Source organism: Chiloscyllium plagiosum, unplaced genomic scaffold, assembly GCF_037043375.1.
Source record: "Chiloscyllium plagiosum isolate Xiang-an unplaced genomic scaffold, Cpla_swu_hap1 HiC_scaffold_4, whole genome shotgun sequence".
Lineage (NCBI taxonomy): Eukaryota > Metazoa > Chordata > Chondrichthyes > Orectolobiformes > Hemiscylliidae > Chiloscyllium > Chiloscyllium plagiosum.
Genome location: NW_028270142.1, coordinates 109,708,523 through 109,723,479, shown reverse-complemented (window position 1 = coordinate 109,723,479; position 14,957 = coordinate 109,708,523). Strand labels below are relative to the sequence as shown.

Below are 14,957 nucleotides of genomic sequence, written 5' to 3'. Positions count from 1 at the left end.
GGTGTACCCTAGAACTCTGTGGGAAGCTAGGGAAGTGATTGCTGGGCCCATTGCTGAGATATTTGTATCATCGACAGTCACAGGTGAGGTGCCGGAAGACTGGAGATTGGCTAACATCATGCCACTATTTAAGAAAGGTGGTAAGGACAAGCCAGGGAACTATAGACCGGTGAGCCTGACATCAGTGGTGGGCAAGTTATTGGAGGGAATCCTGACGAGGACTGATTAGGGATAGTCAACCAGGCTTTGTGCGTGGGAAATCAGTCTCATGAACTTGATTGAGTTTTTTGAAGAAGTAACTAAGAGGATTGATGTGAGCAGAGCGGTAGATGTGATCTATGTGGCGTTTGACGAGGCCCCCCACGGGGAACTGGTTAGCAAGGTTAGACCTCATGGAATACAAGGAGAACTAGCCATTTGGATACAGAACTAGCTCAAAGGTAGAAGACAGAGGGTGGTGGTGGAGGGTTGTTTTTCAGACTGGAGGCCTGTGACCAGTGGAGTGCCACAAGGATCGGTGCTGGGTCCACTACTTTTTGTCATTTATATAAATGATTTGGATGTGAGCATAAGAGGTACAGTTAGTAAGTTTGCAGATGACACCAAAATTGGAAGTGGAGTGGACAGTGAAGAAGGTTACCTCAGGTTTCATCAGGATCTTGATCAGATGGGACAATGGGCTGAGGAGTGGCAGATACAGTTTAATTTAGATAAAAATGATGTGCTGCATTTTGTGAAAGCAAATCTTAGCAGGACTTATACACTTAATGGTAAGGTGCTAGAGAGTGTTGTTGATGGTTGCTAAAAGATTCCCTCAGATATAGAAACACTATTCAAATATTAAATAGTCTGGAACTTGATAAGGAGAGAGTTGTTGATGCATTTGGAATGTAGGAGGGATTTGAAACTTAAGATGCAACATTTATTTTAACTATTTTTTGCTATGTGGGTGTCTTTGGGCTGCCTGTCATTTATTACCTACCATATTGCACTGAGAAGGTGGTAAATAGTTTGATAGATCATTTCAAAGTTCAGTTATGTCTCAACTGTATTGATGTCATATTGGTGTCACATATAGTCCAAACAGGATAAGGATGTCATGTTTCCTTCTCAAAAGGACCATCTAACAGCTACACTGTCAGAGTTCCAACTTTTTATTTTAATTGAACTCATGATGTAATTGATTATTCTTTGGATTGCGAGTCTAATAACATAAAACGTATATTTCTGTACCACACCTGACACTGAGAAAAAATGAAAAAAAATGGTTCCCACCTAATGGCAACAACTCTCACTTGATGTGAAGGTGCTGTTGTTGGATTGGGGTGGACAAAGTTAAAAATCACACAACACCAGGTTATAGTCCAACAAGTTTATTTAAAAGTTCAACCTTTCAGAACGCTCCTTTAGCAGGTAGCTAGTGGAGCAGGATCATAGGACACAGAATATATAGTAAAAGATCAAAATGTCATACAACTGGTGCACTGTTTTGAACAAACCTAGATTGCTGTTAAGTCATAGAGTCATAGAGATGTACAGCATAGAAACAGATCCTTCGGTCCAACTCATCCATGTCAACCAGATATCCTAACCTAATCTAGTCCCATTTGCCAGCATGTGGCCCACACTCCTCTAAACCCTTCCTATTCATATACCCATCCAGATGCTTTTTAAATGCTGTAATTGTACTAGCCTCCACCATTTCCTCTGGCAGCTCATTCCATGCACACACAACCTTCGGCGTGAAAAAGTTGCCCCTTAGTTCCCTTTTATATCTTTCCCTTCTCACTCTAAACCTATGCTCTCTAGTTCTGGACTTCCCCACCCTAAGGAAAAGATTCTTGTCTATTTTTCGTATCAACGCCTCTCATGACTTTATAAACCTCTGTGAGGTCACCCCTAAGCCTCTTTAATCACTTGAGTAGCTTGCAACAAATGACAAACCAAAATTAGCAAGGCAAAATCACTTTATTTTATTTGAAATTGTTTCAAATGAACACAACACTGAATCCCTACAGTGTGGAAGCAGGCCATTCAGCTCATTGAGTCCACCTGGCCTCCCGAAGAGCAACCCACTTAGACCCACCCCCTAACCGTATAACCTTTCATTTCCTGTGGATAAACCACCTAACCTGCCCATCCCTTGATATTACAGGCAATTTAACATGGCCAATACACCTAACCTGCACATCTTTGGAAGATGGGAGGAACTGGACCACCCACGCAGACACGGGGATAATGTACAAACTCCACACAGACAATCGCCCAAGGCTGAAATCAAACCTGGGTCCTTGGCACTGAAGCAGCAGTGCTAACCACTGAGCCTTTGCCCACGTATTCAATCAGTGACACAGTGAGGCCCATATTCCAGTCAAGAGTGACTCCCCAGAGTAAAGCTCCCATCTCTAGTGATTACACCTGGTCAATAATGTCTTAGAACTGCAGGTGACAGATTGCAACAGAGTAAAACAATCGATCACTATGTATCTGACAATATGCTGAACACCATAATTTCTTAAAATGCAATCCTAAGAATATCATAATACAGCACTTAGAAAACACCAATGAGATTACACAAAGTTAACATGGAGTTATGAAAGGGAATTACTGTTTGACAAACATTCTGGAAGTTTTATTTTTGAGTACATGACAAATAAAATGGATGAAGGAGACCAATGAATTTGAATTTTCAAACCCATTTGATAAAATCCCACATAGGAGATAATTGAGCAAATGTACACACATTAAGTTGATGGTAATATATTGGTATAGATTGAGATATCTATTTGAGAAACAGAGTGTGTTATTTTTGGAGTGGAGGGCAGTGACGAGTGGAGGACCTCAGGGATCAATGCTTGAGTTCCAGCTATTCACAATGTAAATCAACAATTCGGATGAGAGATTCAAGCATAATATTTCCAAATTAACTGATCAGACAGAACTAGATTGGACTTTGAGCCTTGAAGAAGACAGAGGCAAAAAGACTATTTAGATACGTTGAGTGAGAAAATGCATTACAGATGTAGTGTAATGTAGATAAATGTAAAATTATCCACTTCAGTGGGAAAAACAGATTGGCAAAACAATATTTAAATGGTGTCCACAATGGCTCAGTGGTTAGCACTGTAGCTTCACAGCGCCAGAGACCCGGGTTTGATTCCAGACTTGGTCTACTGTGTGTGTGGAGTTTGCACATTCTCCCCGTGTCTGTGTGGGTTTCCTCCATGTGCTCCAGTTTCCTCCCAGAATCCAAAGATGTGTAGGTCAGGTGAATTGGCCATGCTAAATTGCCCGTAGTGTTCGGTGCATTAGACCAAGGGAAGTGTGTCTGGGTGGGATACTCTTTGGAGGGTTTGTGTGGATTTGTTGGGCCGAAGGGCCTGTTTCCACACTGTAGGGAATCTATTCTATTTTATACTCAGTCTCCCATTCGCCTATTCTTGAAAACATTCTGTTCCCTGGGATTTGCACTCCAGTACCTCACCTTGGAGGTCATTGTTCATTAGGGTGACAGTAGGCTGCCCAGTTGTGGACAGCATCACAGCTGAGATGAATCCAAATTTCCCCTAAATATCACCTAAAAGACTAGTACAGGTAAAAACCCTTGACTCATTTAAAAAGTATCTGGATATGAAGTGCCGTAACTTGCAGAGATATGAAGCACATGCTGAAAAATGGGATTAGGTTGCGTGGTTAATTTTTCCATGGCTGGAGACACAATGGAGAGTATGGCCTCCATCTACACTGGAAATATTTTCACATTTTCAAAACATTTAAATATCTGAGGAGGAAGAGGACTGCATGAGGATGTAGCGAGAGTAAAGGGAGTGGTAGCATTTGAATTGCTACTTAACATGCGTACTTTGAGTCCAAAGCACTTCCTCTGCGCTTTAACAATTCTATGATTCTATGAAATCAGGATTTTCCCAGCGTACAGCAGATTGTCCAGTCAGGACTGCTATTGGTCATTTAGGACAGCACTGTTTCCTCAGTGTTAGTAATGAAATTGATGTGAATTAAAGTACATAGAAAGATAAGATGAAAATAAAATCACAGTCCAGCTTTTTTACCGACTATTATTCTCATAGGTGCATGATGCAACAATAACAGACACATTGGCTAATGACTGCAAACAATCGGTACCAATTAGTCTACAACAGACCCAGATGTCAAATATGGAAAAACAGCACTGGTAGCAAGGTCTGAAACATGGGTGCAAAGACCCAAGATCTTAAGCAGATGGCTAGTGAGTAGCTTGCACGGCACCTTTCATGTGATTCGCTGTGATGTCAATTATGGTGTAATAGGTCTGTTAATCCTCACAGTCCAGATTCATTCTGGGCTTTGGGTGAAGTGGAACTTGGCCGCACTTTCAGGAGAGGGATAGAAACTGAAGTAGACTCTCCTCATGTGATCTCCTTGTTCTTACCAGCCTCGTGTTGGTCTCCATTCAGCTACTATCTTCCCTGCTGAGTGCACATAGTAGACAGGATGCATTGCTGCAGTGGCACAGGCCTATAAGGGAAACAACGAGAGTGAAACAAGAGAGAGAAAGAGTGAAACAAGAGACGAAGAAGCAGAAAAAGAGGATAAGAAATAGAACTCATGTTGCTTGTCATCTTCGTGTGTGGCTACTAAGAATAGCTGTAGTGTACAACCAATGTAGTGTACAAAATCCCATGCAAGAACTGCACAAAACACTACATAGGACAAACAGGAAGACAGCTAACGATCCGCATCCATGAACACCAACTAGCCATGAAACGACACGACCAGCTATCCTTAGTAGCCACACACGCAGATGACAAGCAACATGAGTTTGACTGGGACAACACTACTATTATAGGACAAGCCAAACAGAGAACAGCCAGAGAATTCCTAGAGGCATAGCACTCATCCACTGATTCAATCAACAAGCACATCGACCTGGACCCAATATACCAGCCACTGCAGCGGACAGCTAGAACTGACAACCGGAAGCGGCAGATTCAAACCACTACAAATGCCGGAGGAAAGATCACAGAAGCGCTTCACAGGAGGCTCCCAAGCACTGAGGATGTCACCTAGACAGGGGACGAAACGTCTGCAACACAAATTCCCAGCTCGGCGAACAGAACCACAACAACGAGCATCCGAGCTACAAATCTTCCCACAAACTTAGATTTACAGTGAGTTGAAGGGAGGGATAGGGAAGGTGAAAGGGGGAGGAGAAATGGACAAAGAGGCAGGTAGAGAAGGAAAGAGATAGACAAATGAAAGAGAGAAAAAGGATAGAGGGGTAAGGAACGAATGATGTTACTTCAAAATTTGTTCAGAACATCAGACATTTATTTTACAAAGTCTATAAATATTTTATTTAAAAATAAAACTGCCGTAATATCAAAAGCCGTCACACTCCCTTCACTTCAATTAGATAAAAGTAATTTGTAGCTCAATCTCATTTATCTGAGTTTCAAGTAATTCTTTCATTCCCCTAAATAAAATATCAATGAAAATCAATCCTAAAAATTAATTTGGCATCCATAACATAGGACAGAATTCCAGATTTCCATCACATATGTGAAAATAGGATTCTTGATTTCACTCTGGAATGGCCTAGTTCTGATTTTATGATTGTGTCTCACTAATCTCACTATTAGGATTCATCCATCAGAGAAAATGATTCCATTATCTACCTTTATTTATTTTAAACATCTAGATAGACCACACCTTAATCTTCTAAAGTCAAGGAAAATCAAGCCAACAAGTTCTCATAATTTAACCATTTCAATCCCAATATAATTTTGGAAAATCTGCTCAGCATCCCCTATAAGGCCAAAAACTGAAAAGTAAATGCCCAACTCGAACATGTATTCCATGTGGGGTCTGGATAAGACACATACAATTACTTAACTAAAACTGAAACTGTTGGAGAAACTCAGCCAATTTGGCAGCATCTCTGGGAGAGAAACAGGATTAACATTTTGAGTCCAATATAACCCTCCCTCAGAAATGAGTTTGGAATTTTGGTTTTAAGTTCCATATTGGAAGAGTCATATTGGACTTGAAAAGTTAACCCTGTTTCTGTGTGGATGCTGCCAGACTGGCAGAGTCTCTCCAGCTATTATTTCACGTCTACAGCAGCTGCAGTACATTGCTTTTATTCACTTAGTACTGTAGCAGCTGTGAATCAAAATAAAAGCACTGATGTCCCAGTGGATAACACTGTGGGTTAACAGCAGTCCATCCTACATGTCCTGTACAGTTTAATCATAAATTCAAAATTTGTTTTTCATTTTCTAATGTCAAAAGACTATAATAAATAGAACAAACCTGTAATTTGCTCCCTATCATGTGTAAGGCAAGGCCTTTAATTAAAAATAAAATTATAAGGTGGTAAATACATTTGTACATCAGTGAGTACTGGAGCATACAGCCACTTCATTTTGAGCATACTGGTGTGTGTGTGTGTGTGTGTGTGTGTGTGTGTGTGTGTGTGTGTGTGTGTGTGTGTGTGTGTGTGTGTGTGTGTGTGTGTGTGTGTGTGTGTGTGTGTGTGTGTGTGTGTGTGTGTGTGATAATACCAGCTATTTATCATTCAGCCGTGCAGAATTGGCTAAGAGGGAGACTTGCACCCCCATTAGGGAAAGATGTCCCACTTTAGGGAGTTGTCGAAAAGGGTGGCGCTGCAAAAGCACAGTTGGTTAGGCAGCATCCCGAGGAGCAGCAGAATCTATGTTTTGGGATGTGCCGTTCATCAGGAATGGTGGGTTGGGGGGAAAAGGGGCTCAAAGATAAATAGGAGGGTGGGGTTGGGGCTGGGGGGAAAGTAGCTGGGAAGGCAGTAGGTAGATGCAGGTGGGGGGGGGGGGTTGATGGTGATAAGTCAGAGGGGAGGATGGAGCGGTTAGATGGGAAGGAAGATGGACAGGTAGGACAGGTCAAGAGGGAGCTGTCAACCTCTTCATCCTAGCAGTGTCAGGTTCAGGCAGTGGTCACTGGGGAGCTAATGGAGACTGAACTGAAAGTAAGTCTGAAGTTCCTGCTTAGCAGCTGCATAGCACTTTAGTTAGGCCACATTCAGACTATTGTGTACAGATCTGGTCACCACACTACCAAAGGACGTGGAGGCTTTGGAGAGGGTACAGAAAGAGTTTACCATGATGTTGCCTGGTTTGGCAGGTATTTGCTATGAGGAGAGATTGGACAAACTTGGTTTGTTTTCATTTGAACGTTGAAGGATGAAGTGCGACCTGATAGAAGTTTATAAAATTATGATAGACATAGATAAAATAAATAGTCAGAGTCTTTTTTCCCAGGGTAGAAATGACAATTACTAGGGGTCATAGGTTAAGGTAAAAGGGGGTAAGTTTAATGGAGATGAAAGAGGTAGGTTTTTCACATAAAAGGGTAGTAAGTGCCTGAAATGTGCTGCCAAAGGAGGTAGGGCAGGATGCATTTTGACAAAAACATGAATAGACAGGGAATAGAGCGATAAGCACAGCATAGAGGCAAAAGGTTTTTAATTTAGAAAGGCATCATACATCAAGGTGGTCTTGGTAGGCCAAAGAGTCTGTTCCTGTCCTGTACTATTCTTTGTTCTTTGTACGGCAGGGCTGGCTATCAGGCTGCAGCCAGGAGAGAGAGGGGGCTTCACAGGCAGGTGTGGGTGAGTTAAAGGTGGTTATGATATTCGTCCTTCCTGACACAGACTCCCGACTTATCTTCGGCTGCTGAGCTACCCATTCAGTATGGGCTGGCCCATACAACTGATGGGAAAATGATGAGGGAAGACGGAGGCATGTAAGTGACTATTAATTGGCCTAAGGGTCTCATAGGTGCAAGGGCAGCTGGAATGTCCAATATTTCTACTGCCCTCTGCACCCTGGTAACATAGGAGCTAGATCAGGAGACTATCAGCAGGCTATGTGCTTCAAGTTACAACTTCTCCATCTTCAAACACACCAGCAGAGGACTATAAGATACTGGGTAAAAACAATGACTGCAGATGCTGGAAACCAGAGTCTAGATTAGAGTGGTGCTGGAAAAGCACAGCAGTTCAGGCAGCATCCGAGGAGCAGGAAAATCGATGTTTCGGGAAAAAGCCCTTCATCAGGAATACAGGCAGAGAGCCTGAAGGCTGTCCACCCTTCAGGCTCTCTGCCTGTATTCGTGACGAAGGGCTTTTGCCCGAAACATCGATTTTACTGCTCCTCGGATGCTGCCTGAAAGGCTGTGCTTTTCCAGCACCATTATAATCTAGTATAAGATACTGACCTATGGGTTCTCATACCCAACACACCATGCACACTTTCTGGCACACACAGGTATGCTCATACTGTCACATCATTACATCAAAACCCCCCAGAGTATTCAAGTACATATTGAACTTTTAATTCCAATATGTGTCATTTTAAAAGGGAAGTGCTACATTCCAAAACCTGCCTGTGGATGTAAATTCAGTGACTGCCTCCGGAACCATTGGAATGTCATACCGCTACAGAATCAGGGAAACATGAAGCCTAAAAAGAGAAATAAAATGAGGGACTGGCTATCCTCCCCCTCTCAGCAAGAAGCTATCTCCTGCAATCGTGTTTGGGATGTACAATAACAGGGGTCAAAGAGCAACTGAAAGCCCGGTCTGTGTATGTTACTAGCCTGACATACTAGTGTGTGGTAAAAATAAGGACTGCAGATGCTGGAAACCAGAGTCTAGAGTGGAGTGGTGCTGGAAAAGCACAGCAGGTCAGGCAGCATCCGAGGAGCAGGAAAATCGACGTTTCGGGCAAAAAACCCTTCATCAGGAATAGATGATATTCCTGATTGAAGGGCTTTTGCCCAAAACGTCAATTTTCCTGCTCCTCAGATGCTGCCTGACCTGCTGTGCTTTTCCAGCACCACTCTAATCTAGATACTAGTATGTGGACCAGTGATGTGAAGGTCACATTTGGAGAACAGCCATTAATTGAACTGTAGGTAAACGAGGAATAGACAATTTCTCACTCTGAATGTTGCCATTCAGCAACTGTCAAAGGGAACTAGAACAAAGGAATTTCAATCAACGTTCAAATCCAAGAATCTAAAAACCAAGTGCTTAACTACCAACATAAAACTACTGGTGCCATCCAATATAATGAATACGATGTTCACTATTTATTCTTTATTGCTGACTGAGAAAGACTGATTTTTTTTTAACTTTTATCTTTTTATGGACTCAGTTCTTATTTCTAATTTGATGTGCATTTTATTGCTTCTCACGTTTAGTGAATTAGAAGTCGAATTAGAATTAGCTTTATTGTCACATGTACTCAAATGAAAAGTTTACAAGTCACCACTTACATCGCCATCTTAGGTACAAATGTATAGATTCTTGAGTGCAAATTCTTCGGGAGAAAAAAAATTAGAAAAACAAAGAAATAAAAAGTCCAGCATTACAGTCCTTTCAACTGAGTCCACGCCAGCACCCTAGCCTGTATTCTGCGCCAGGCCTTGACTCCAGACTGCGCTGGGCTTCACTTTGAGGCTGCTGAAGCCAGGAGACTGCTCTGGAATTCCCTCAAGGCTCAGAATCCACGCTGAGGTCACTCTGGGCCGAGAGACCACCATGCCAGACTAAGAGACAGCTACACTGGGCCACCAAGAGACAGCCATGCAGGGCTGTGTGGTTAAATTGGCTCCCTTTAAAACAAATTCAAGAGATAGATACCCACAGGTGACAAGCTCCTTTTAAAATTAACCTTGTTTTCACCAATGGTGGGGACATGAATAAAGAAGGGGAGCTGGTTCATCTCCCCTCACTTGTGATTTGGGGTACACATTTAGAACTGTAACAAACTGGGGACCCTCGCCTGAGGTCTGGTCATGACATATACACACACTGACATGTTCACATATATTCTCAAACATTCGCATCTTCCTGGACACATGCACTCAGACATGCACATACCTAATACTCTCAGATACATACAGAAGTGCCAAGCATGGCTAGTTTTCCTATTCTGATTTCACATACATTGTAGTCAACTACATTGTCAACTTGAACGTGATTAATTAACTCAGAGACTGAGTGTGGCACTTTCTGGACATACTTGGTCCCGTATGACACTGGTTGAGACACTTCGCGACAAGATCTTACTGGAACTCTTATCAAATTGTGGAACTAATTATTAGAACTGAAACAAATATCACTGGAATAGGCACTGAGCTGCTGTGAGCTTTCCTTTTGATTTCCAACTGTGCAAATTTATTTATAGTTTAAACTAAATTCAATGTACCAAAACATCACCTTGATCAGTGAATCTGAGGTTCATGTTCCTTCCTGTTTTGACAATGCTTTGTTACTCTAACACAAGTCTGCACACATCCAAACAGAAATACCTACATGATAAGGAATAAGTGAGATCAAGCTTCCAAGCGGGAACTTGTTAAAATCCAGCTTCCCCGAGGTTGGCTCAATCTTCCCATGTTCCTGCGACATTCCCACCAACCTGCGATGAAAAACAAAGATATAAATAGTAGATTGGGTCCCTGGTAATGCTGGGAACTGGGATATGCATTGGGTTAGACAACAGTCTTTCAACATTCATGGACAAATGGAAATAAGCTCAGAAGTTCCTGAAAATCCACACCACCAGACTGAGTGTATTACAGTAGAATTCATACTCACAAGCCAGGCACCTCACAATCAGTCCTAGGTCTGGATCATGTAGCTAGCTGGGTTAGACAGCACAAGGAAAGTGCGAGAATCTCGTACATTCCAGTTCAACCTGACTCGTCTCTGGTATGCTAACCTTTCCCCCACCTATGGCTTGCTCTTTTATTCTGCTGCTCAAGAAGTGATCTTGGTGGCACAATGGCTCAGTGGTTAGCAGTGTTGCCTCACAGCACCATGAACCAGGGTTCAATTCCAGCCTTGGGCAACCATCTGTGTGGAGTTTGCACATTCTCCCCATGTCTGCCTGGGTGTCCTCTGCATGCTCTGGTTTCCTCTCACAGTCCAAAGATGTGCAGGTTAGATGAATTGATAAAATTGCCCATAGTGTTCAGGGATGTGTAAGTTAGTTGCATTAGTCAGGGATAAATGTAGAGTAATAGTGAAGGGGGATGGGTTACTATTCGGAGGGTCGGTGTGGACATGTTGGGCCTTATGACCTGTTTCCACACTGTATGGATTCTATGAAAGAATGTATTTTCCTAAATGACTTTAAGTCTGGAATGAAGCTTTAAACCAAGGTCCCATCTAAGATGTTAAATGAAAGCACCCATGACCTTATTTCAAAAAAGAGCTGAAGATCTGTCCTGGTGTCTTGGTCAATTTTTATCAGTCACCCAGCATCATCAAAACAGATTTGTATTATTCAGTTGTATTCATTTGCACTTTGTTACATACAATCTGGTGTTTCCTTTACTAAAACAGTGACTGCACTTTAGACAGTACTTCAGCAGTGACCTGCAATACTCCTTTTCTAGGAGTGTTTGATGAGGCAGTGTCAGCCATGTGTTTTGTAGTTCACTCACTTCTGAGTTAGAGGTTATGGATCAAGTTTCACTCCAGAAACTGCAGTGTAAAATATCTAGATTGGCTCAGTACTGCATTGTCAGAGGTAATCCTATCTGCACGAAGGAGGAATTGAAGGATACAATGACAGGACTTACAAGAACAGCAGTGGAAGTATCCCTGGTGTCTAAGCCACTATTTATCCCTTAATAAATGTCACTAATGTAAATTATCTGGTCATGACCACATTACTTTTTATAGAAACTAACTGTGCACAAAATGTCTGCCACTTTTTCTATTTTAATTACAACATTGACTTCTTAATTCGTCAATGGGATGACAATGATGTTGACTCCAACATTTATTGGCTGTTCCTAATTTCCTTTGAGAAGGTGGTATTGAGACACCTTCTTGAACCACTGCAAGTTCATATATTGTAACTGCGCTGACATTGCTCGTTGGAAGGGAGTTCCAGGATCCTGACAGTGAAGAAATAATATATTTTCCAACTATGACTTGGAGGGGATTCTGCAAGTTATGATGTTTCCATGAACCTATTGCCCTGGTCCTTCTATGTGGTAGAGGTTGCAGATCTGAAAGGAACTGACAAAAGATCCTTGGTGTGTTGCTGCATGCATCTTGTAGTGCTGCCACTATATGTAGACAGTGAATGTTCAAGGGTGGATGGGCTCCAATCGAATGGGCTACTATGTGTAGGATTGTATCAACCACCTTGAGTATTGTTGGAGCTGCAAGGCAAATGAAGAATATTCATAGGCTTTGGGGAGTCAGATGGTGAGCAAATTATTACAGAATTCCAAACTTCTACCCTTCTCTTGGAGCTGCAGTACTTATATGGCAGGTTCAATTCAGTTTCTGGTTAATGCTAGCCACTAGGATACGGTAGTGGGGGAATTCAGCAAATTGTTATGTAAGTGGATATCAAGGGTGATGATAAAGTTTCTTTTGTAAGAAATGGTAATTTCCTGGCATTTACGTGTTGTCAAATGTTACTTGCCACTCCTCAGTCCAAGCCTGAATTTTGTCCGGATCTTGTTACATATGGCCATGTGATCATGAAAATGATCATTTATTAGTGTAAAACCCCATCTGATTCATTTCAGTGCTTTGGGGATGGAAATCTGCCATTTTTACTGGTTTACACTACATGTGAATCCAGACCTGCAGAGATGTGGTTGCCTTCTGAAGTATCCTGACAAGCCACTCAATTCAAGGGCAATTGGGACTGGCAAAACATGTTGGCATTACCAGGGATGTCCACATCCTATGAAAGAATAAAGATAAATAAACATGGGCTGCCTTGGTATGTGATGAGTCATGAGTGGCTCAGAACATTGTGAAATCATCAGCAAACATACCCAGTATTGTCCCTGAAATGAAAGTAAGTTCATGGATGAAATAGTTGAAGATGATTGGACCCACGGAGTGGCAGCAATGTTAGGATTATAAACTGAGATGATTGCTCCTGACAACGACACTACAATTCTATAAACTAGATGTGACTCCAGCCAGTGGAGAGTTTTTCCTTTAATTTTTCTAAGTGATTTTTAAGTTTGCTGGAGCTCTTTAATGCCTCAGTCAGTATTTTTGATGCCTTAATGGCAAAGGCAGACGCTCCCACCACACCTCTGGTTAAGGCTCGGACCAAGGGAGGTCTGAAATCATGTGATCCTGGAAGGGACCAAACTAAACGTCAGAGAACAAGTTATTGATAAATAACTGTTGCTTGATAGCAACACCATTGTTTTAAAAATCATGCTGATCGGACATGTTATAACGCCACTGTTGAAGCAGGAGGTCTTGAACCCAAGCCTCCTGGCTTGGAGATAGGGAACTATTATTGCATCAAGTAACATCTTCCAGCACTTTGCTGATTAAGATTGAGACTAGCCTGACCAGATTGGATTGTCCTGCTGAATATATTTCACAGACTGTGAGCTGTTTTGTAATACCTTATTGTCATAAAAATGAGTCTTTTAAATATAAATCTACCTATGTATAAGAGGGAATTTACTCTTTATCTAACCTGATTGTTACCTACCCTGCAAGTATTTAATGGAATGGTTTACAGGAAGTTTTAGTCAATGCTGCACTTATCTTGGAATGTTTCCTCAGTTAGTAAGAGCAATTGTAGATCAAAGATGCTCCACCCACTTTTCCTCTTCCTGACTAACAAACACAGCATACAAAAGGGATCAAGCCTGCAGAATCCTGGCTTGTAGCATACTGTTGGACTATAACCTGGTGTTGTGTGATTTGTAACTTTGTACACCCCAGTCCAACACCAGCATCTCCAAATCATGTAGCATACTGAGTGGTGTATTTACTCATTGATCCACTAAGGGTGCAATTACTCTATCTAGAGAAACAATACCATTAAAACTAACACATAAATGTCTGCGGGGAACTACATTTGGCCTTACCAAATCTAGGTTCTGCACGAGAAATACATTGGCAACAATCACACAAGACATGAGTGCACTTAGTTGTGACACTCTCAGAGGGTGAACAGCACAACCACAAGGGCAGCTTTTATCTGCTTCCTTATACTGTTTCATGAATATGCTTTCCTTACTTCAGCTCAGGATGACCATCAATGATTGTGTAGCCTGTCGGCAGTTTTCCCATACTGTCCAAGCTCAATGCCGCCCATCCACAGTCGACCAACATTTGATTCCGATGAGGATAGTGACCAATGACCCTCGTCAGCACTCGCACAGCAATGTCATCCATCTGACAGGAACCAATCATCATCTGTTGGACATCTGGGGGAAAATGATTCAAAAATGAATACTCAGAGATCTGGACTGAGAAACATGAGTCTTGCACAGTCAGGAGGGCTGTTGGGAATAATTGAGGTTTTGTATACCATTACCCTTATGTAAAATTAGACTAAGGTGTTAACTCATAACCAGCTAATTCTGCATCCCACTATTGTCAAAAAATAGTGGTGAAAACATCATTGAGGACTTGAACATACAACCTATACTGACACTCTTTTGTGTTAATGTCAGAGGTGAAAAATGTGTTGCTGGAAAAGCGCAGCAGGTCAGGCAGCATCCAAGGAGCAGGAGAATCGACATTTCGGGCATAAGCCCTTCTTCAGGAATGAGGAGGGTGTGCCAAGCAGGCTAAGATAAAAGGTAAGGAGGAGGGACTTGGGGGAGGGTGTTGGGAATGCGATAGGTGGAAGGAGGTTAAGGTGAGCATGATAGGCCAGAGAGGGGGTGGTGGGCGGAGAGGTCGGGAAGAAGATTGCAGGCCAAGAAGGCGGTGCTGAGTCCGAGGGTTGGGACTGAGATAAGGTGGGGGGAGGGGAAATGAGGAAGCTGGAGAAATCTGCATTCATCCCTTGTGGTTAGAGGGTTTCTCGGCGGAAGATGAGGCGCTCTTCCTCCAGGCGTTGTGTTGCCATGGTCTGGCGATGGAGGAGGCCAAGGAACTGCATGTCCTTGGCAGA

The 14,957-nt window shown here is 42.3% G+C and overlaps 1 protein-coding gene across 1 annotated transcript in view; it reads right to left on the bottom strand.

Annotated features, from left to right (window-relative positions):
* Positions 1-1,357: 1,357 nt before the first annotated feature.
* The window catches only part of LOC122548958 (D-serine dehydratase), a 61,628-nt gene continuing 48,028 nt past the window's right edge, over positions 1,358-14,957 (bottom strand). Inside the window, exons 6-8 of the mRNA XM_043687978.2 lie at positions 14,073-14,262; positions 10,361-10,466; positions 1,358-4,515 (exon numbers count right to left, since the gene is read on the bottom strand). Of these exons, the coding sequence (XP_043543913.1) occupies positions 4,426-4,515; positions 10,361-10,466; positions 14,073-14,262 (386 nt within the window). The 3' untranslated portion in view covers positions 1,358-4,425. The remainder of the gene's footprint in view (positions 4,516-10,360; positions 10,467-14,072; positions 14,263-14,957) is intronic.